At 33.6% G+C, this 25,155-nt stretch overlaps 1 protein-coding gene across 1 annotated transcript in view; it reads right to left on the bottom strand.

The window, feature by feature from the left end:
- Nucleotides 1-25,155, bottom strand: part of LOC111058651 (Down syndrome cell adhesion molecule-like protein Dscam2) — a 541,982-nt gene that overhangs the window by 37,101 nt on the left and 479,726 nt on the right. Inside the window, 6 exon segments of the mRNA XM_039430110.1 lie at nucleotides 16,566-16,706; nucleotides 18,994-19,160; nucleotides 20,926-21,220; nucleotides 22,116-22,253; nucleotides 23,497-23,645; nucleotides 24,841-24,991. Coding sequence (XP_039286044.1) covers nucleotides 16,566-16,706; nucleotides 18,994-19,160; nucleotides 20,926-21,220; nucleotides 22,116-22,253; nucleotides 23,497-23,645; nucleotides 24,841-24,991 — 1,041 coding nt within the window.

The following is a 25,155-nucleotide window of genomic DNA, read 5'->3' as shown; positions in this document are numbered from 1 at the left end:
GACTGTTAAGCTGGGTTTACACCAAAGTTATCAACAAAATGTTTCACAAAATAATTCACACACTGGAAAAATTGACAGAACTGCAAAATAATTCGGAAAATTTGACAAAGCTACAGAATAATTCACACACTGGAGAATTTGACAGAACTGCAAAATAATTCACACACTGGAACATTTAACAGAACTGCATTAATTGACAACAAACTTAGAAATTCCATCTGACATGAAATAGTTTCACATTATTGATTGAGAAACATTCAAATCAGAATTGAAATATGTCAATCCTAGCAAATGATTATCTTATTGAGATTCCATTTTAAATTATATTGAGAGCTTAACTGCTTATAGGAATAAATGTAACACATGAAATATAGGGTGACAAAACACAACTAAAGCTGGATTTACACCAAAGCTATTAATAAAATGTTAATAACTTAATCCTTATAGATTCTATTAGATTGAACATAACTTATCATACATGTGATGAACATATGTGTTTTTCAAGTTCCGTTTAATCCAATAGAATCTATAAGGATTAAGTTATTAACATTTTATTAATAACTTTGGTGTAAATCCAGCTTTAGTATAATCATTTTATCATTAAGCTGAATCTAAAATTTTTGCTCATACCGTTTTGAGCTAGAAAATATTGCATACCGAGTCAATGTGAAACTACCGTATTCTATAGTAGAGTCCACGTTATAATGACAGTGGAGAAAGATATAAGAGCAACGTTGCCGATCGTTGTCTTGTCAATGCCTTCTATGGAGGGTAACTGATACAGGTTTATTGATGTAATATTAACTGTTCATTCTCGTTCAAAATAATCAATTTATATTTTATCAAGCAAGAAATTATATTTTTCAGTGACTTCATTTTAATTTTCATAATCGAGATTAAATATATTGTTAATTAATTATATTTTTACATTGTTAAAAGACGATCTGACAACAGAGCAAAGCGAGAAAGAGGTAGCGTTGTTGAATGATAGCAATACAATTGCTAATCAAACACTGCCATTATAACTTGGACCTTACTATAGTTTGTGATATCCAGTTCATTCAATTTAGTTTATGATATCATTTCTGTTTAATGTTTAGATCATCATCTTAATACAATTTTCCTCAATAGCGGAATAATAAGTATTATTTTAGTTGCTCACTATTTTCATTTGCCTCAAAGGAGAGACAACAACTGTGAGATGAGATTGAAGATTTATTAAAGATTGAATAAAGGATGTGTAGATATAATACAATTTCTTGAGTTGTAAATTCATCCTCCTTCATCTGCTGGAGTCTCCCTCTAGTAACACATTTATGATTAAGAAAGTTAACAAGTACAAAGTCATGGTAGACTAGACAAAACATAATTGTATTTTGTCACCCTATATTTCATGTGTTACATTTATTCCTATAAGGAGTTAAGCTCTCAATATAATTTAAAAATGGAATCATCAATAATGATAATCATTTGCTAGGATTGACATATTTCAATTCTGATTTGAATGTTTCTCAATCAATAATGTGAAACTATTTCATGTCAGATAGAATTTCTAAGTTTGTTGTCAATTAATGCAGTTCTGTTAAATTTTCCAGTGTGTGAATTATTTTGAAGCTCTGTCAAATTTCCTAGTGCAACTAGAATTTTCAAAGTAGGCTATATTATTCAATATATAGTACTTTCAGTACCGTATTCCATATCCTATTATATTAAGTGAGCAATAATTTCAGTATCACTTGTAAATATTTTTATATTTAGCTATTTATATATTTGGCTATTTATGTCCAACGGATCTCGAAAACGGCTCTAACGATTTTCACGAAATTTGGAACATAGTAGGTTTATGATATAAAAATTCGATTGCACTAGGTATCATCCCTGGGAAAACTCGCTGAACGACATTAAAAGGATAATTCATCCTTGGAGAAACAGCTGAGACTTTCGTGGTCTGTGGATAATAAAAAAAGTGCGTCTGTGGAAAATCAAAATATTTCATCCCCGAAATTCATAAGCTGACGTATAGCCAGCTGTACAATATAAAAACGATCATCATTTTAAAGAATTGTGTTCTGTTTATCAATAAATGAAAATATTTATTGAGCGAAGCTCGGTGCCCCGATATTAATATTGAAGTACAGTATATTATCAATATTCTCCCAAGTGTGGAATTTTCATTAATATGTTGAAAATTTGTTAATTTTCCCGATAAAATTTCCCGATATTAATATTGAAGTACAGTATATTATCAATATTCTTCCAAGTGTGGAATTTTCATTATTATGTTGAAAATTTGTTAATTTTCTTACTCGATTTGCGGCAAAGAAGCACAGTGGTTGTGGCAGCTAGCAATGCCAGTGTTGCCAACAGAACAGGCAACAGAAGTCGAATATCGAAGTAGAAACCTCGGGCCATTGCGCCCCGTCTCACTAGCTCAGGTCCTGGCAATTCTGCAACAGACACATGAATATACACAAATCAAAACATGTTATAGATAAATTCCTGAAAAGTAATTACATAATGAATATAAGACAAATACCTACAAAACTCAAAATCATATGAAATGAATTCATGATCAATCTCTGAGAGAATGAATAACCAGACACCATGCATTTTCTGAATTTGAAGAATATTTAAATTTTATTTAAATTCAATAGTGTAGATAAATACGGTATTTATTTATTTATTTATCCCTCAATTATTCCCAAAGGGCTATTCAAACGTTTAATTAGGCTATTATAAAAATAAAAGTTACTAGAATATAATAAAATAAGGATAACGGTACTATAGTGAGGTCCACGTTATAATGACAGTGGATAAATATAGGAGAATAGCGATGCCGATTCTCTGCATTGATTAATAATATTTCTACACTGTCAAAAACATAATTGACATTGTTGTGGACCTAGAAAAGGATAGTAACCGGCTTTGTCGAATGATAGACAAGGATAGCAATTCCAAAGTTGAGCAAATACTGTCATTATAACGTGGACCTCACTATAGTACCGTAGTTATATATTTCTATTCGATTAAACATCAACAACAGGTTTGAATGCATAAATATATTCCATTATAATTGATATTCATTCCAATACATTAGGCTGTTACAAACATATTAGAAATAGTATTTATTCCTTTCTAATGTTCGTATTGGTACACTTATTTCAGGCTGAATAGAATTGTTTATCTTCAATGTTGCTTCAGATCACGAACTGCTTAATTATTAAATAGAATTGAATTGAATAACATTATGAGTGGAGTTTGAACTCTCAATTTGAAGCTCAGATTTTGCAGGCCGGACACAGCAATGTCTCCCGGCTACATACGCCAAACAAGTTATTGACACTTTGAATGTTTTTTATTGGCCTATGAGTAAATATAATTGAATAGGTAGCAATAAATTAGGTACCTCCATCTTTGGTGAGCGTGAAGAAGGTATACTCTGCATTGGTGGACCCTGCCACGTTGTAGGCCTCAATGTGGAGAACATACTCGGTGGCTGGCTCAAGGCCTGTGATTGTGAACCGTCTCTGAGGTTTCAGCGAATTCGAAACTGAAAAAAGTAAGAGTTGAATGATTAATGAAGTGCATAGGATCAGTAGGCCTCATATACGATTTATTGGAATGCTGGTAAATAATTGGCTACCAGCTAACCAGAGTCAAAAGCCAGAATCCAGCTCAAGATAAAATAAGATAAGATAATATTTTCATTCAACACAGTACACTTTACAATATGCAGTTGAAAAACGTCAGGTCTTAGGCTATGTACGCATGGTAGCGTCGCACCGCGCGGTTTGAGACGCGCGTCCGACCGCGCGGTGCGATATACAATGGAGATAATGGCAGCGTCCACATGCACCACTCACTCGAATCTGGACGCGCCGCGCACTGCGCCGCCCAGACTTTCAACCTGAACCGCGCGGCGACAGCGCAGTTCCCAGTACACTACAGTCAGTTGGACTGTACACATGAGAGCAGTCGGACGCCAGTTTTGATGTAGTTCACTTGTTTTGTGTAGTGATTTTACAGCAGCTCTGTTCAGTGTGCAGCCATGGAAATGAACAATTTTGACACGAATTGTTTATAGAAGAATTAAAAAGTCGACATGTCATATGGGATATGGCGAGTCCTGATTACAGAACGAACAAGAACTTGATGCCAAGTCGTCTTTACGATCTCCAACAACTCGTCAAAAGATGAAATCGACATTCGCAAATAGTTAAAAAATTTGGGTTCGTATTTCCTCAAATTAGGGTAAAGTGTCACAAAAGCACCATGCGTTAATCTATCGGTCAAAAATAGGGTGAACCCAAAAGTTTCTTTGCCTTCGTTTTTCTCTCTTTATATCTACGATACACAAGCCACATACATGTTACCTCTTCAACTTTTTTGCTAAACTGGAGGTGGACGCCGCGTATAAAACGCTCGCATGTGTACAACTGCAGAATTTTGGACGCGCGTCGCACCGCGCGGTGTGACGCTACCATGTGTACATAGCTTTAATAAGTAGCAATAATCCTATACTATTAAACGAGCAACTTCCGTTTTTATGTATATGTTCAGATGTTTAGATGTTCATATGTTTGTATTTCACCGGATCTCGAAAACGGCTCTAACGATTCTCACGAAATTCAGAACATAGTGGGTTTATAATCTAAAGATTCGATTGCACTAGGTCCTATCCCTGGGAAAACTCGCTGAAGGACATTAAAGATAATTATTTCGTCGTCTGTTGTGATGGAAGTGAGTGAGCGAGTTCATGTGTGGTGGAGTGTGTCAAAATTATGACTCAGCTGTTGAACTTTTGTAATCATTCAATCAGGTACTTAGTGCAGGTTGCAAAAAAAACGGGTTATTTTCAACCCTGATTAATTACAGTAGATCCATCCTTTTGAAATGCTCTTCTCTGATTTGATTCACGTGAAGTTAATCAGGATTTAAAATTTAACCGGCTTTTGTGCAACTGGGCCTTTGTGAGGGAAATTTTTGCCTTCCCTTTGGGAATAATCTCAATTTACTGTGATTGGATAGAACATTTCTGTATGAATGTTATTATAATTTCTTCTTTCTTAATACATTTTTTATGCTTTTGTACTCCAGAGCGAAGCTCGGTCCCCGATATTAAGTCTTAATAAGTTCACAATAATAGTAACAATGTTTAGAATGATTCAGAATCCAATGGTAAATTACTCTGTGGAGATGCATGGAAACGGTAGGCCTTATATACGATTTATTGAAATGCTGAATTTATAGAATATAAATAGCCTACATTGTGGGTTGAATTGTCCAGTGAATTTTCTCTACTATTGGGATAAAGGATTTGATATTATTTCTTCAGTATTTTTTATATGTTATATCAAATGAAATTTGAGAAAATAAATAATAAATAACGTATAAGAAAATTAATCATAGCCAGTTATTAGTCGAATTCTATCTAATACAGAAATGCATAATTTTCACTACAGGATTCAACTGAAATTGGAATATTTTTATTCTTTAGAAACTTGGAAGTTGCAAATAAATTAGAAACAATCAACAATATAATTTGAATGACTCGATACACTTCATCTACTCATGTTAAGGAGTCATGAAACATGCTTAATAATATTCTACAGATGGAAATTGAAGAGGAATTGCATTTTATTCAAATAATGCTAATCGATAAATAATTATTATTAAACGAAAATCGAAAATTAAATATTCATTCAATAACAATTACTTATAATTTCATTCACACGATTTTCTCCTTCAATTTCAGTGTCCACTGAAAGCGACTACATAGATAGCTTTTCAATGGCATCATTTTTTTTTTAAATAAACTATTTAAATTACGCAGTGGATATTTAGGAGCACAAATTTTAGGATATGATCTCTTGAGATTCTTATTCTTATCGTATTTACTATTTATCATCTATCATTCATTATTATCCATGGTACATCAGATAATGATCATTCTAGATTTTAAAAGAAATAGTAAGCTACTTCTCTCGTCCTAGACATAGACCTAATACTTCTCGATTAAATGGATATTGTATACTTATTGTGTAGTAGAGAAGTTAATATTGTGGTAATTATTCATATTGAATGAAAAAGACTAAGAAATTGTCAAAAAAAACAAAGATTTATTGATACTTAGAAAGACCAGTTTCGGTTATTACACCATTGTTAATCTCTGATAAACCATCAGAGATTGACAATGGTGTAATAACCGAAACTGGTCTAAGTATTAATAAATCTGTGGTTTTTGACAATTTCTTAGTCTTTTTCATTCAATAGAATATTGTATAGCTTATTCATTCAATCAAAAACTCTGTTGACTTTGAGACACTCTGTTTCAAAGTGAATATTTAAATGCATTTACTTTTATGATTGAGCTTCCTTAGCGTTTCTTTACAGGCTGATGAAGTAAGCTCCTCCCCAACAGTGAAATTTGTAATCCAAATTATTCAACAAACAGATTAAGGCCCATATGCAGATACTCGGTTTAATCGGAGAAATGTCAGCTGTTCATTTAAACCTCGTATGAAACACATTATTATAATAAATGCAACCATATCTACAAGTAAACGTGGTTTAGCGTTAGACGTAGTGTTAGAATATGGCCCTAAGTGTGTTTAAATGTTTACTTCAAGGATCTTACCCATATGCAGATGGTAGGTTTAATCGGAGAAATGTCAGCTGTTCATTTAAACCTCGTTTGAAACACATTATTATGATAAATGCAACCATATCCACAAGTAAACGTGGTTTAGCGTTAAACGTAGTGTTAGCATATGGTACTAAGTGTATTTAAATGTTTACTTCGAAGAGAGGATCTTAACCTCAACAGAGTTATTATAAATTGTTCCGTCATGGGAAACAACATCAATTTCAATAAATAATCACAATAAACCCAGTATATACGGTACTTAGTCTAGGTGAACTCCGAACGTACCCAGCACCCACTCCACATTGTTGACAAGGCGATATCTGAGGCTGAAGTAGAGAAGGGGGCACTGGTTGTCAGGCCACACGTGGAGTCTCAGCAGCAGATGGGTGGAGTTGGGGGCCAACAGCTGTGAACCAGGGGGCATGCCGGGGGCCTGCCCCTGGGTGCGGACTGAGATGGTAGAGGAGGGCGGAGACACGCCCAGTTTGTTGTGGGCCAATAGGAACATGTGGTAGGTGCTGCCGCAGAGTAGGTTCTAGAATAGAGAATATTGATGACTTTTGAATAATATTTAAAGTATTCAGAAGGAAATTCAAGTTACATAGAACCTGTGCTTCAACGAACTTTGAAAGGTATGTGGATAACAAAAAAAAAAAGTAGAAGGAGAAGGAGGTGTAGATGGATGATAGGAGTAAGAAGAAAAGGGGGAGAAGCATAAGAAGAAAAAAGGGAGTAATAGGAAGAAAATAAGAGATTGATTGATTGTAATGCATCTACATAAATTGGCGGAGCTTTGGAGATATCAATGTTCATTCTTCGGAAAGAATATTAAAAATATCCTCCCCACTAACTCTCTACCAGAACGTTAATTTAATTAATTAAACTAAGGATTCATTTATTAATGGAAATATTGTAAAAGTTTCAATTAATATGAATATTTAAGAGAAAAAACAGAAAATTAATAAACTAAAATAATTATATAGGTAGATAAGATCAGAGAGAGAGAGAGAGAGAGAGAGAGAGAGAGAGAGAGAGAGAGAGAGAGAGAGGAGAGAGAGAGAGAGAGAGAAGAGAGAAGAGGAGGAGAGTGAAGGAAAATTAACCAGGAACAGAGGAGAGGGAATAAGTTGCTGATATAAGGATGTGAAGAAAGGAGAGGAGAATAAGGTGGAAGAGGATGCAGATGAAGACGAGGAAGTGAAGGAGGGGAAAAAGAATATGGAAATGAAGAATGTGAAAGAGAAGAAGGGGAATAATGGAGAGGAGAAAACGTGGTATAAAGAAGAAATAAGAAGACAGAAAGAAATAGTGGAGAAGAAGATAGAAGGGAGGAGGGTAGAATAAAGGAGACAATAGGATTGAAAAAGAAATGACGAGGAAAAAGAGGGGGAGAAGAAGAAGAAAATTGGAGGAGAAGAGGAGAGGATTGATTATTCTTTGCTGAAAGCATTTTTCTCATGAACAGACAGTGGACAAAGTTCATTACTAGACTGTAGACCTGCTGGTCGATGCAAGGGTTGCAAACTAATTCAAAAATTTTTGCTAAGAAAATTAGTGACATAATTTCATGACTGCTTCAGTTTGTTTTAATATGGATCTGCTTATATTCGTGTTGTTTCTATTGGCAATGGAGTGACTCAGAATCGATAAACTCATCCTTTCACCTGCAGTTGCAAAGTGAATAATTTTAAATCGGGAATAATTCGAAATTCATTTGCCAAAAATTCATACATTTCAAATGTAAAATAGACTAGTCTGAGTTCAACAAAAAATACAATATTTTAAAAAAACAGAGATGATTACTGTATTAAAGATTGCAAATGGATGAAAACACTCTTACCTTGAGCTCATGCGTGGTAGAATGTCGTGACAGCGTGATATCTTGCGGATCTTCATGAGCACGCCTGTAGTTGAGTGTGTAGCGCGTGATGGCAGAGCCACCCGTGTCCCCGTGGCGCCACTGAATCAGGATGCTACTGCTAGTCGCGCTTCTCACGAACAGGGTGGGTGCGCTAGGCGCCACTGAAGAGAAATATTAAGAATAAATAAACAAAACAGCTCCAATCGTAATAGTATAATTATTCATTTTCACCAATATGATAATAGAATTAGAAGTAGGAGTAACTTTATTGACTAGGACTTTTTTAACAATGCATGGCCAAATTCAAATAAAAAATTTCAAACACACAAAATACAAATCTTAATGCTCAATACATTATGATAATTGTTTAATTTTTTTACATTCGAACCACTGTGAATGGGGTTTATTCGTTTATAAATCATATTGATGAGTCAATGCAATTGTATTTACATATATAATATATTGAGTGGTTTTTGTGATTTGATTGTTGGTTGTCTATCTATTGAATAAAATAAATTATGAGAATATTAAACTATCAAAATTAACGAAAGTAGCCTACATAATCAATATGATGATAGTAAAAATAACATCACCTAGTTGTTTTCAATTGTGTACTGTTTTGTAAATAAATGGATTGATAAAAACCCTCTTTGAATTCTTATAATATTTTCAAATAAATGAATTATATTGTGAATCAATATGAATACAAGAAGGTGATTGAATAAAATATTATAGAGAAGAGAAGGGAAATCCAGTACGGTACTGAGTTTTTTGAAATTATGAAACTATAAAACAGAAAATGAATTTTCAATTTCCAATAATAAAAATTTGTTTGATTTTGTTTTCCATAAAAAAACCTTCCTACGTCTACTAAGCCTCAATAAATACGGCATCTGCCTTAGTAAATAATACTACATAGCCTTGATGAATGAATAAAATAAGCCTTATAGATATCTACTAGACCATCATCAGAAGCTCATGAAACATCTCTTCAGGAGTAAAATGCATCCAACATTATTTTCTCAACCAAAAATGAGTTTTTATAATATTCACTAGGTATGATCCCAGTGTCTAAACCACAACAGAGTAATAATTTGTTCAGTTTGTAACAGTTTTAAATCATGGTAACCAAATAATAAGACACACTATATCAGCTTTAAAGTTGTTCACAACGTGGCATGTACCGTATGGTTGTCAATACTTAATTTGTTTGAAGATAGATGATTTGTATATTTTTGGTGAGAGTTATTTTAATTAATCAGGAAATAGAAATCTGAGTATGCCTACCTCTATTAGAAACTTTTATTCAGAACATGTTTTAACATCTTGGTGTCATTTTCAAATGAGTCAATGGCACTTGAAAATGACACTAAGATGTTGAAGCATGTTGTGAATAAAAGTTTCCAATAAAGGGTAGGTCTACTTGGATTTCTATTTCCTGATGATGTGTTTAGGCCGGTTACAGAGCAGTGCATATGTACCATCCTGACCGTACGCATCGATGAATCAGTTTTACACATTCAGAGCTCGACCGACCGTAAGTGCGTATGCACCATCCTGACTATACATCAGTATTTCCGACTTACAAAATGGACGCCTTTACAGATTCATTGCAGCTCATTATCTTTGTAAACAAAAGATTAGAAGACGTAGATGTCAAGTTCACACGTTGGTCGCCCAAAGAGCATTTCAAAGGGAATTTAGTACCATTATATTGTTTTAGAAATAATAGCATTGCTTGGGGATGGAGATACATTTTTTAACTACCTCAGAATGTCCATAAGAAATTTTGATGAGTTATTTCAAGCTTGTATCACCATTTGGAGTACTTGCAGTCACTTTAAGCTACGAATCAAATAAATGTAGATAATAATTATAAATATATGATTTTTCCAATAAGAATTTTATAAATAATTGAAGAAATGTATAGAAAAACTCTGAATTCAAATGACACTATGAATTATTTATTGAATTTATTCATTATGCTATGCAATTCAATATCAGCTGATTATCGGGCAGAGGTGTCAGCACATTGGTTATGTTGCGATCGGGCTACTGATCAGTACAGCTCTAAAAGCTTCTATTTGTTTCAATAGCGCGTCAGTCGACCGATGGAACGGATGCGCACGAGCTCGACCGATGGTTTTCGTACGCAGTATGAAACGCATGGTCCTGACCGTGCGCATGCGTGCCGTCAGTCCTGCTCTGTACGGATACATGGAATATTTATGGAAAAGACAAGCGCGACTGACGTACGCACTGACGGTCAGTCAAGCTCTGTAACCGGCCTTAGTGTGTAACCAATTCAAAGCATGATACCAACCTTGCACAACCAAATAATAAGACACACTATCAGCCCCCAGGTGGTTTTCGACATGGCAAGTATAGTTGCCAGTGCCGGCCCTCTGCAGGGAAGTAAGCACTAGCTCGCCAGTAGTGTCGGCCAGTTGTACATTCCGCTGGGGCACCGTGATGGGGGTTCCATCTCTCAGCCACCCCCGACGGGGAGCAGGTTGCCCCACTGCTGAACAGGGTAGTGTCACGGTACCCCGCCAGGCTACCCAGACTGGGGTGCCGAACGAGGTGATTCTGGCTGGAACTGTGAACACAAATAAGATAAAATATCGAATCAGTTAATGATTTATCCATGATCAATCAATTCCAATACAAGGCAAATCAATATAAATATAATACAAGTTACTGATTGTAGCAAATCAAGAATTTACTCTGATGGCTGAATTATAGGCTAGTATCAGAATAATATTGAGAGATCAAATTTCCTGACTATGAAATACTCTGGAGACTCCCGCTACTGCGAATATTGACAAAAGAATAAATAGCTTGTTGGAAATTCGATGAAAGCTGCTATAAAGTGTGATAAATAAAGTTTATATTTCTATTCCAATTTCTATAAACAACAATATAATATAATGTTATAGATGATTTGGGAACTGAATTGTTTATTTGGGCTATGCCTGTTGTTCTTTCCTGATCATATTCATATGATTTGTAATTGTATTAACAAATAAATAAATAATAGAATGTTCCTTGAGATAGTATTATTCTAGATTGAAATAATTATCGTACATTAATAAATCACATTGTTTGCGAAAAGACATGAGCATATTTTTCCATATTCTGGCTTAACAAGCATATAAGTATGAACTTGTGTGCTAGCCGATATTCATGTTGTAGATAATTATTATTACCCACAATTAATTATATAAACAGTGAATAAAATTTACAGTCAAGTCTGAATTGAAAAGTCTTCATTGAATTGGAGAAATAATGCTATATTAAAAAAAAAACTGAAAAATCAAATTTAAATGAGGTGGTCAATGATGTCTTGGTGGTGGGGAAATTAAAGTTTGAGTAATGGAGTAGTCGAGTGGATCAGATGCTGGCTTTATGATTCAGAGGCCCTGGTTCAAATCCCGGCCCGGGCAAGATATTTTATCTCGGGACACTCCCGTGTTTCGGATGGACACGTTAAGCCGTCGGTCCCGGCTGCCTGAAAAGCAGTCGTTAGGTCATGTATAAGGCCTTGAAATTGATCAGTTGCGACCTGAAAACTCTGACACCCAGACCTGAGCCAGCCAGGTCACTCGATATTATTATTATTATAATGGGAATATAATCCCAAATCGAAATCTTTATTATTTTCTATCATTCATTGAAATAACTTAACAAGTTAATAGATGGATGGAAGGAAATGTATACTCCGATTTAGGAATGTTGTTATTAATCCTACGAAAAAAATATTTTCAGCATAATTTTGAATTTGACTTCTATATGTTTTCTACATTTCCCATTTGTATTGAGCTGCTAGTTGAGGATTCCTAAGTAATAATTCCACTTTTATCTCTTGATAAAATTCAGCTTATTTCTCACCTCTATTGGTGGGAACTTGAGCAACCACCTTGCTGCTCTGTCCTTCTCCAATTCGAGTGCTGGCTGTGACCCAATATTGGTACTCGACATGTTGTTGCAGGTTCCTCGCCTCGTAGGACAACTGACCACTGCCCACGTTACGCTTGCCGTGGTTTAGTTCTTCCTCACCGTTCACACTCTGAAATCAGAAGAGAATCATCAATAAATATTGAAGCATTAAATAGATAATTAAGAGAATAAATAAATATTTTCAATTATTATCTTGCACTGAGACCAGGTACTTGATTCTTTTTTAAAATATTTGTTCAGTTTTTTCCTGTAAGTCAATGATATTAATAATTTCATTTTCCTTTCCATGTATTGTTTTTCAAATTTATTTATTTATTACATTCCACAATCACAATATCAAATCAATGATTGCGAGATATTCAACAGGATAAACCAAAAATTGTTTCTCTCCCTAATTTTGATCGAAATAGTCCACATGAGGTTATGAAAACACTTTTATAAAGATTTCAAAAATTTATTTATTTATTCATTCGTGGACAGAATCACAAATAATATGAAAAATTGTATAAAGATTACAAAAATGTATAGTCCAAATATACATTATACTAAGAATTTATTATCTGGGTTGATCAGAAAGATGAAACAAATTTTTATCACACTTGTATGCTCAATGTGCGTAATAAGGGAAATGATGGGAATTAGTTCCTGGTGCCCTCTAATATGTATATTTTCAAATAATAATAATCAATGATTGCACATAATGAATTGAAGATTCAATTCAATTTAATTGAGCTTCAAAGATTCATATATTGTAAGCTACCACACCTCCAATCTTTAAATTCAAAATCTACAGTCAAATTGCAAAAATGATCATTTTTCTGTATAATATGTGTAATGAGTTATAAAAAAATGTAATGCGAATAAGTTTAAGAGAGAATTATATGACCATAATATAGAGTTCTAAGGCCATATTATTGCTTGAATGAATTTACCAACAATTGAACTCCAAAACATATTGGATCATATTCATGCATTAATTTACTGCATGTTTTTTGTTTATTGTATGTTTTATGACTACTCTGTGATATGTACTGACTATTGACGTTGCTTATTACTTGATTGTTCCATGGCAATAAAATGTTATTCATTCATTTATCCAGTTCAAGTAAGAATAAAAATGTGAGTTTTTCAATAAAATGCAATGTTTTTGTACCATCATTAGAATGGGAGAAAATATCCTGATAATAGCTACAGGACTTGGAATAAGAGAAGAAACTGACGGGTGTAAAGGGTGTACTTGGTGACGACGCCGTTGGGTTCACTGGGAGGCAGCCATGACACCATGAGGAGTTGGGAGAGCTCACTACCACTTTGATATCAGCTGGCGATCCTGGAGCTGTAACAAAAATTAATAAAATTGGAGGAATATTTCCAGGTTTTAACATGGTAGATCTACATTTGACTTAACTGAAGGGGACTTAATATTGGAGGGGACCACTAGTACGGTACCCTTGTGATATTCTTTAAAACACGAATTTAGTTTCCAGCACTTATGCCATTCTCAAATGTCAAATGCTTGTTTGTTTTGCTAAATTATGTTTGTAGCAGATGCGTATTCCTGTCATTGAATCAAGCTTCAATTTATAATAATCTTATACAGTATCATAGAGAAACAATAGCATAAGTAGGTATCCCATGGTATAGGGCGTTTATGTCGCAACTTTTACTGTTATCTCAAGCCGATTAATGTCGATTATTGTTACTGATTTGACCGGGTAAGAGTGTATGAATGGCACAATATGAGAGTCTACCAGCGTCATGAAGCTTCAAAGGAAAGAACTACGTGGACTATCTACTTGAGATAACAGTAAAAGTTGCGACATAAACGCCCTATACCATGGGATATCTACTTACGCTATTGTTTCTCTATGATAGTATATAGGCTAGTATTATCTTTCATAGTAGGCCTATACCTAGTATATCATCTTCCATACGGTAGTATAATATTATCTCATATTGTAAACTACCTAAGGAATTCAGCCTTATCATTACTGTAATAAACTACATTTGAGAAACAAAAGTTTTTTTGTTTTTTTTAAACAAAGTATTGTTTTTAAAATAAGAAAATTGTTTTTTTTTGCTGTCTCGTCATGTTTGCTGAGAAACAGGGAGCAAAGCCCCTGTAGTAGACTATGGTTTTAGGGATTTTCACATTCATATCAAAAGTAGCCTACTTTATAATATTTGTTTTGCAACCGGTATCCATTTATTAGCTCTACTGTCTTCATTTTTATCCCAATATCTATAAGTTACTAACGATCACCACTTGAATCGAAACAAGATTTAAAAAAAACTATATATATACACTATATACTATACTATTAATAGTATCAATGGAAACATACAATTAGCTTTCCCTGAGAAATAAGAATGAGCTTGACATAAGATGATAATAAATTAATCTAGAAAAAGTAATGCATATAATTTGATGACCTTAAAATTCTAAAGAACAATGAATGAATTCCTCTGACGATCTTCCTCAATATTTTATAATCCAAGATTGTCAATAAGGTGTGACTATGTATTTATATAATAATTATGTCAAATAAATTCACATGAATTAATGAATGAAATATACTGACCAACCTTCTCAGTACTTATAGCAGCAGATAGAGAATGATTGTAAACCATCCCCACCCAGGTATTAAACAAGACAATACTGTCAATATGGTAGCCTATATAGGTATTTATTTGTGACAAAAACTAATATGCATGAACCCTTCAAAATTAATAAAATAATAGAATAAGAATATAATAGGCCTACTGTATTACTACAATAATATAGAATATAATACAAATTATAACTTCTAGTTTCGGTGATCACACACACCATCCTCAGTTTATAAAAATAATTTCAAATAATTTTTTCAGGTTATAAATTTATAATCTGACGATGGTGTGATCACCGAGACTAGAATTTATAATTTGTATTATATTCATATTATTTGAGTACTATATAGTATTATTCTTATTCTATTATTTTATTAATTTCAAAAGGTACTACAATTCTATTTTATAAATACAAGAAAGTAGCCCTGAATTCATATACATTTCAATATGATTTTTATCAATATTGATTTTTATCATATTGAGTGGATGGATGAATTTCTCTGACCGTCCTCCACAGTACCTACGGTATAAACCAATAATATCTCAATATATTTATTAGGTCTATGTATTTTTCCATGACAAATAAATGGATAAATATTCATGAATGAATAATAGAAAGAATGAATGAATTGACTGACCATCCTCCTCAGTATGACAGTAGATAGGGGCTGATTGTACCCCATCTCCCACCCTGGTGTAGGCTAGCACCGACATGCTATAGTTGGCAAACCTGTGTAGGCCTGTCAACACAATCGTCATGGCTGTCGTTTTCCTTGCATCGTGACTGCCGTCAAATCCTGAAACACAAGAATTATGTTGATAAAACAAGTTAAACGTCAAGAATAATATTTGAAAAAGAGTTCTAAGAAATTTAAATTTTAATGATGACGGTAATCTAGAAGCAAAACAATCATGTTGTTAAACAATAAAAAAGTAGAACTATACAAGAATAATATGAAAAAAGAAAAATTATATTCTGAATATATAATTATCATAATGATAAGACTATCACATGGTTGTTGTTTTAGGAGTAAAGTTTGACTTTCTTTTCACGTTTTAAAATTTTTAATTAATATTACAGTATTTTTTAGTTATTAGTGATGATTTAGTGAAAGTATTCTTATTAATTTGGTTTTCAACTTTCCTGAATTCTAAATTCCTAGTTTATAAATACGGTATTTTGCACTCAAAATTGGACAAAAATCGTGAAGTGTAAACATAACCTATTTTTGGACAATTTTTATCTAAATTTTGGAAAGGAACAGTTTAGGGCTTTAAGCCTGTTGTTCCTTTCCCAATCATTCATAGTTGAGAATGATATTGTACCTATCAATGTATAAATAAATAAATGAATAATATAATTGAGAATTAAATTTCTTCTTTTGTCTTCATCCTATTAGAACTGTTGATATTAATTATAATGAGAATATACCGTGATTGAATTAAAGAATATTGGAAGTAAATTGAAGATTCAATTCTGAAGCTCACCTTTCTCGAGAGTGTCATAGAACACTTTGTATCCCTGTATGATGCCATTGGCATGAGGAGGTGCGGGGGGCTGCCAAGACACCTGCAGTGATTGTGCACTAAGAGCTGTGCACCTCACGTCTTCTGGGGGCATGCTTGGCACTGAAAATAACCAGAAAAAAACAATTTGTCATGAAAAATATCCCAATATCATCACAAACACCTGCGTCAGGCTCAGAGCACAAGGTTTACTACAAATTAATACAATAGCAAGAATGAATTGAAATATATTTATGAATGAATTGAGACGCATGTTTATGAATGAATTGAAATATATTTATGAATGGATAAATCATCAAGTATTGAGATAGATCGAGGAGAAATAGCTCACTTTTTCTGACATGATCATGATATTTCAGTTTTTCTCCAGTATCAATTCCAATAGAATTTACACTAATAGAACATTAATAGAACAGAGATATTGTGTAATTTCTCCATATTAAGGTGAATAAAAACAATTTTGTCAGTTCCATATAATCATAGAGAAACAATAGCGGAAGTAGATACCGTATCCCATGGTATAGGGAGTTTATGTTGCAACTTTTACTGTTATCTCAAGCCGATAGTTCACGTACTTCTTTACCGAGAAGCTGTGTGACGCTCGTAGTCTCTCATACTGTGCCGTTCACACACTCTCACCCCAACAAAACAGTAAAAATCGACAATAATTGACAGTAATCGGCTTGAGGTAACAGTAAAAGTTGCAACATAAACGCCCTATACCATGGGATATCTACTTACGCTATTGTTCCTCTATTATATAATTCATTTGAGCCAAACATGAGTTTCAATGCACTAAGACATCATCTTCAGTGGTTTTTTTCAGTTAGATTGAATTGAAATAAAAAGATATAGTCAGTTCCACATAGGCCTAATTTATTTGTGCCAAACTCATGTTTTAATGCACTAGATCTAACCAAAAAAGACCAATGAAGATGATGCCTTAATGGATTGAAACTCAAGTTTGGCTCAAATGAATTATGTGGAACTGACAATATCGTTTTATTTCACCTTAATCCAGTAAGGATGCCTTACAGCATTGAAACTGTTTGTTTCAAATAAATTATGTGGAACTGACAATATCGTTTTCATTTCCATTCCACCTTTATATGGAGAAATTACACAATATCTCTGTGTTGCATATTCATACTTTTCCACTGATGAAATGAAACTCGAATTAAAAAAACAATTTTAAAGTGAAAATGCACCTACTAGGTATTAGTAGTTACGATCGTTTCGACCTGTTGTGGGTCATCATTGGACTGTAGAAACTACAATATATCTGTTCATATATTACATATATATATATACATATATATCTGTTCTGTTTTATTGAGATGAATACTGGAGAAAAATTGAAATTGATCATGTCAGAGAAAATGTGCTAAAAAACCTATTATTCAACTCAATTAAGAACATGAAAATCTATCACTGTAAAATTAAGGTGAACAAATGATTTGACAATTGATAGAATTGGAGAAATACTTAGAATAGATAATATTTCATGAAGCCACCAGGAAATAAACTCTGAAATAAATTGTGAATAAACTAGTTGATAATACAGAGCTTGGGACTAGGAATAGATTAGAAAATGTATTTTTATGTACTAATAATTATTGGTAATGAATAAACGAGACTAGGAACTACTTCAAGTCAATTTTCCAAACATAAGATAATCAGACATGGCATATTTTCCGCATAATCTGAAATATATAGTAGACCTACTCTATCTCTTGTAGGCCTACTTCAAGACTTTTATATTTTTCCTTCTATAGGACTATTCTAAGAATATTATGATCATCCCGACACATATTATTATAGTGGGGTATCATGATTAGAACTAATTTTAGTATTAAAAATTTTGTATGTATAATATAACAATAATTATTATATTTGGTCAATAAACTCCTCTGGTTCATTCATTGGAAATCAGAGAAATTATTATTATTATTATTATTATTATTATTATTATTATTATTCGTCTAGAAATACGTCAAAATAGAGAAGTTTTCAATAGATATCAGGATCAATCACCATTTCCTCAATTAATATTATAATATAATATTAAATTATTAATTCTATATTTTCTTTAAAGTTTTGGGCAAATGCCAGTTGTTTCTCAGCGGATTATTTATTGACAATAGATTCCATTCAATTTATTTTTTTCAATACACAATCTTAATAAATACAATTCACATATATTTTAATCCCTCTAGCTTTTAGCTATTTGAGGGAAATAGTAAATTTATTGTCAATTCATTGTGGGCAGTGGGCTAAGGCGTTTATATGGAAATATAAAGAGATCTCCAGTAATTTTCTACAATAATTAAAATTAATATGAAATTCAAAAACAAATCAAAGCTTCAAATCAAAGATAATTTTCACTCACCATCCTCGAAAGTCTGTGTGGGTAAAGGCTCAGACATGGGACCCTGGCCAACTTGATTGTATGCCTGTACTACAATTGAGTAACGAGTATACTTGGCCAATCCACTCAGCAGCAATTCTGTCTCCATTTCTCCCCTCACATTGGTCATGTTGTAGCCGCTGCTTGCACTGTTGCATAACAAATAACACGGTTTAAAATTAGGGAACAACTTTTTAGTTGATGTCTGTGCACTGTTACACGACAAATAATAAGGTCCATAATGGTAGAGCAATTTTAAAATTGACAATCCACTCAGCAGCAACTCAGTCTCCATTTCTCCCCTCACATTAGTCATGTTGTAGCCGCTGCCTGCACTGTTGCATAACAAATAATGGGGTTTAAAGTGGGGGAGCAATTTTTAAGTTGATATCTGTATGTAATGTCACATGAAAAATAATGGGTTTGAAAATAGTGGAGCAGCTTTTAAGTTGATCTTTTTGTATGGACTGTTAGATGACAAATAATAAGGTTTAAAATAAGGGAGCAGCTTCTTAGTTGATCTCTATGTGCACTGTTATATTTGAAATAGTGAGATTATAAAAATTGAAGCAACTTTTGAGTTGATCTTTTTTTATGGACTGTTAGATGACAAATAATAAGGTTTAAAATGATAAAGCAACTTTCAAGTTGATACTGTGTGCACTGTTACATGACAGATAATTTGGTTTACAATGGTGGAGCAGCTTTCAAGTTGTTCTCTTGTGCACTGTCATATTTAAAATCAACGGGCTCAAAATTTTGGGGCAATTTTAGAGTTGACAATTCAATAACCAGCAGCTCGTTCTTCATTTCTCCCTGCACATTAGTCATGTTGTAGCCACTGCTTTCACTGTTGCATAACAAATAACATGGTTTGAAATGGGCGAGCAACTTTTTAGTTGACTGCTCTGTGTAATATTGCATTTTAAATATAAGAGTTAAAAGTTATGAAGTAATCTCATTGTATTCTACTTTATGAACTGCTAATACAGCTCTCAATTATTCATTTATTAATACATTGATGCATACACTATCATTCTCAACTATGAATGATTGGGAAAGGAACAACAGGCTTGAAGCCCAAAACTGTTCCTTCCCCAAATTTAGATAGAAATTAGACCCTCAGATAGAAGTTTCATTACCTACACACTACCATAGATAAAGGATAAGCATAAGCAAGCTATATTTCTTGTCTCTGACACTACACAATATAAGAAGGTTCAAAATATTAGTTATATTGAACTACTATTATTTTTGTTTTTTCTCTAAAAGGAAGAAAATAAGGAAAAATGATGATAAGAGAAGTAGAAACGATGAGGAAGAAGATGAGAACAAGAAAGATAGATGAGAAGCATATGAGGAGGAAGAGCTAAAGGAGGAAGAGGGAGATGAGGAGTCTGATGAAAAAGGAGAAGAGGAAGTTAAGAGGGGGAGACAAGGACAACTATATAGTGAGGTCCACGTTATAATGGCAGTGTTTAAATAGCAATGGTCTTGCTATCATTCAACAAAGCAGATAGCGCTGTCTCTTTCTCGCTTTGCTCTGTTGCCAGACCATCTTTTAACAATGTAGAATTGATAATTAATTAACAAAATATTTAATATTTATTATGAAAATTCATTATGGAATTATTGAACAATATAATTTTATGCTTAATGAAATATAATTGATTATTTTGAACGAGAATGAACGGGTAATATTACATCAATAAACCTGTATCAGCTACCGTCTATAGAAGGCATTGACAAGACAGAAGATCGGCAACGTTGTTCTCCTATTTTTCTTCACTGCCATTATAACGTGGACCTCACTATAAACCATTGATAATTTGCAAAAATTGACCATAGGGAATTGGCAAACATCATTAGCCTACTCATATTTCTTATGTCAATGTTTTGATATTATTATATTACCTGATTTCCTTATGGCCAACGAAATACCCCATAATCTGGCCATGTCTCAACTCTTGCTTAGGGGCAGTCCACGTGACCAGGACCTGAGTGGGGGAGATGGGGCGCGCCTGGACGCCCTGAGGGGGGCCAGAGGGGCGCTGGGCCTGGGTCTCGACCGCCACTTCCCTGCTGGGCTGACTGCGTCCAGCTGGACCCTCGGCCAACACCCGCAGCGTGTACTGGGTGGCCGGTTTCAGGTGCTCCAGAAGGGTGCCTCTAATCTGGCCGTTCAGTTCTACTTGTTGCCAGGCGCCGTCTTGAAAATTTAAGCAAAAAATCATATTATAAGATGTAGAAAAAATAATTATATGGATCAACACGAACAACAACACCATTATTCAATTCAATGATACTCAAAACACAAATCATTTAAATGATTAGGAAAGGACCAAGAGGCACAGATCAAATCTGTGTTCCTTCCCCGAATTTTGATTCATACACTACATGAGTCCAAAAAGTGGGTTATGCTTCATTCATTTTTGAAATTGAGTCCAATTTTCAGTTCGAACAGTAAAGTTACAAACAAATTATGAATTTAACACTTAGCAATATAAATCCAATATAGTCTTAGTTTCTTCAAGCCGATTAGTATATTAAACTAGAAAAAGGATGTTAGCACTGACGAGCATGCTTTCAAATACCAGGGGATTCATCGTCAATACTGTTCCAGTCATTGAATAAATATAATTATTATCATATTTTTCATAATTAATATAGTTTGAGATTCGTTATTCCAAGGTCAAAACTTGATGAAACATATCAAGGATAAGACGTTGATGTTGTCAATATCACAATATTATTTTGGTTCTCAAAAACAATTTAAATTACAGGACCAGGTTTCATGGAAACATGTGGCAAGTCGTTCTTGTTTATACATCTAGTTTTTACTGGAATTATCACTATTGTATTCTCATAAACAAACAGAGTTTCTGTTTGGCTTGAGAATGTGCAACACCAGCACGAAACGATCGCCGCCACACCAAAGAATGTGAGTGTTTTTTCACTTTAAAGTTATATAGGAATACGATAGTAATGTGGCAAATGTTATACCATGAAACCTGATTCTGTAATTCAAATTGATTTTGAAAAACATATAGCAGTTCTTAATAGATGGAGAAATTCAAGGCTTTGAGTGAATATTGTGTTCTCACCTTCACCCTGGCCCTCACGATACTGCAGAACGTATTTGTTGACTTCACCAGTTTCAGCTCCGCTGTGCTGCCATTGCAGATTCACGCTTTGGCTGTTCACCATGGCCACTTTCAAATCTGTCGGGCTGGCTGGAGGCTCTGACAAATTAAAAATAGTAAATAAAATCAACATTGAGAATGATAAATTAAAATAAGGGAATTAATTAGGCTACAAAGTTTTATTCAAATACGATGAAGATCAACTCATAATCTTGTGATAATATTATCACTTTACTCACATCTTCAAAAAATGACACATGGTTACCAGCTAATAATAAGTAGGTTTAGGCAGAGTACCTATAGCTTTCGTTCCTCTATGGTTGAGGCTATACGAGAAGACGATATAGTACCTAGTGATGACTAGTTTTCACGACTACAGTGAGCGTTCTATATAATAGCATAGAGAAACAATAGCTTGAGTAGATATCCCATGGTTTAGGGCGTTTATGTCGCACGCAACTTCAACTGTTATCTCATGTCGATTACTATCGATTATTGTAGATTGTTACTGTTTTGACCGGGTAAGAGTGTCTAAACGGCACAGTATGAGAGACTACCAGCGTCACACAGCTTTTTGGGAAAGAACTACGGTACCTACGTGAACTATTGGCTTGAGATAACAGTAAAAGTTGCGACATAAACGCCCTATACCATGGGATATCTACTTACGCTATTGTTTCTCTATGATAATAGCAACTGGAGGCAAGTTCCGGAAGCATATATAGCTTGAAATGTGTGAACACGAACTTTAATATGTCAAGCCAGTTACACACAAATCGATTTTTGAATGTACGATTTTTTCCCGTCCTCATAAAATCAACAAGATTAATATGGAGCTTGACAAACATAATCTGTTTAATCTAATAAAAATTAGAAGGACATTTCAAAAATCGATGTGTGTGTAACTGACTTAAGGCCGGTTATACGAAAATATTGATTCTTGGACGTACGGTACGATTTTTTGCCTTCCTTATACATTCTATTAGATTGAACAGATTATGCCAAACAGATAATGGTTGTCTCCTTCCGTTTAACTTTTAAAGGCCAACAAGAAATCGATGTATGTGTAACTGGCTCTACAGTGGGACCAAGTTAAATCTCCTTGCAATCTCTACCTCAAGTTAACTCCAGTTTGTTATGTTACATGAACAAAATAGCGAGTTACAATATTCAAAATAGAATATCTAGGGAAATCCTCTACAAGACTACAGGTCTGTCGTTGTGTAGGAGGGAATATCTACTACTGTACTGGAATTTATTGTAAAAAAGCAAGTATTATTTGTACAATCAAATAATAGATTCACATTGATAACTGGGGAAAAAGTTGCAACATGCAGCCTACCTTGGACAAGCAGCTGCACTAATTGCTGGTCCCTGCCGTACAAGTTGCTGGCCTGGCAGAAGTAGGCTCCACTGTCTCCAGATTCCACGCTGACTATTTCCAGTTCTCCCACCACTCCTTCAGGTGTCACATCTTGCTTCACTGAAACCCTGATTCAACACAAACAATTACTGGCACAGTGTTTAGTGAGATGCAGTGGTATTTATTCAAAATTAAAACATATAAGCTGTATATAATTCATTCAATATATATATTTATAATATATATAGCCTACAATGTAGAGTTTATTTGCAAAAAAGCACAAACATGTTGAGAGTTGTCAACTCTGAATTGACCCCATTATAATTATAGTAGTTGGAACATGTTTGTGTCTCTCCACAAATAAATGTGTAATATCTATTTTTAATTATATATACATTTTATACATAACCTTAACTTTTGGTCAACATTAACATTCTATCAAAATTTTTGGAGAGAAATAGTACAGGCTCAGCCTAGTTTTTCCTCCAATGTTATAATAAATATATATTCTATAATTATATATTATGATTATAGTGCTTTATACAATAATCATGAATGATAATAATTATTCTCTACTGATTCATATAATAAGTTCATCATCAAAATGAGAGAGAAAAAATGGTAACCTTGTGCTATTCCTCTCTCAAATTCAGATAAGGTTATATTCCGAGATATTTGTTCACTTCACAAAATTTTCAGTCCTTAATTATTTCCACAAAGTGGATTTTTAAATTTAAATGCTTCAAAACCAAACATAGAAGAAATATTTTACTTTATTTTCACTAAAATAGGATAAAATTTGACAACATTATCAGTGTTTTCATTGGAAGAATAAAATACTACATCTAATTATTATAGAAATAACTTCTGTAGTACACTTTTTATTTTTTTACATAAACCCACCTAACCTAACCTAACCATCCATGTCATTTTTAAGTGTCAAAATTTTGAGACTTGAGTTTAGTTATTTCTATAATAGTTGAACAATTCAAGTAGCCCTTTCAAAATAATCTATTAGATTACACCTATTTAAATTATTTAAGAGATGATGAAGTTCTTCTTTGTGGATGATTACTTGTCAATGTATGGGCCTATAGTGCTGGACTTTCAAGTGCCTAAGGCCTAACCTGTAGAATTGTGATTGAGTTATTCATAAAATAAAACAGAGATATACCATGAGATAGTAAAATGTTATTTTGAATTCGTCAGTTCAAGCTCACAGCTATAAAATTTCTCAGGAATAATAAAGCACACTTTATACATAACATTTTTATATCTTGTACATATTTTCGTCTATATTCATATTTTTTGCCAGTTTCTTACCTGTAATTAGTAGCAGGTGTAAGCTGAATCTTGCCACCTCGCATCCAATGAATGTTGATGGGTGTATCCCCCTCCACCTTGCAATTCAGTGTGGCCGTATCTCCCTTCTTCACTGTCACGATACGAGAAGGTGCTGAGAAGTATGGAGACGCTGCAGAGAAGAAGAAGAATAATTAATATTAAACGAAAATCCAAATTAAAAACTCATTAGCATTTGAGTGAATGCAATATCTCAGTAATTTCCATCTGAAGGAGAATAATATTGGATTTATTATTGCCAGAAGGATAGAGAGCATACCGGTACAAATAATGACA

This window comes from Nilaparvata lugens, chromosome 6, assembly GCF_014356525.2.
Source record: "Nilaparvata lugens isolate BPH chromosome 6, ASM1435652v1, whole genome shotgun sequence".
Lineage (NCBI taxonomy): Eukaryota > Metazoa > Arthropoda > Insecta > Hemiptera > Delphacidae > Nilaparvata > Nilaparvata lugens.
This window is presented reverse-complemented; position numbering and strand designations above follow the sequence as displayed.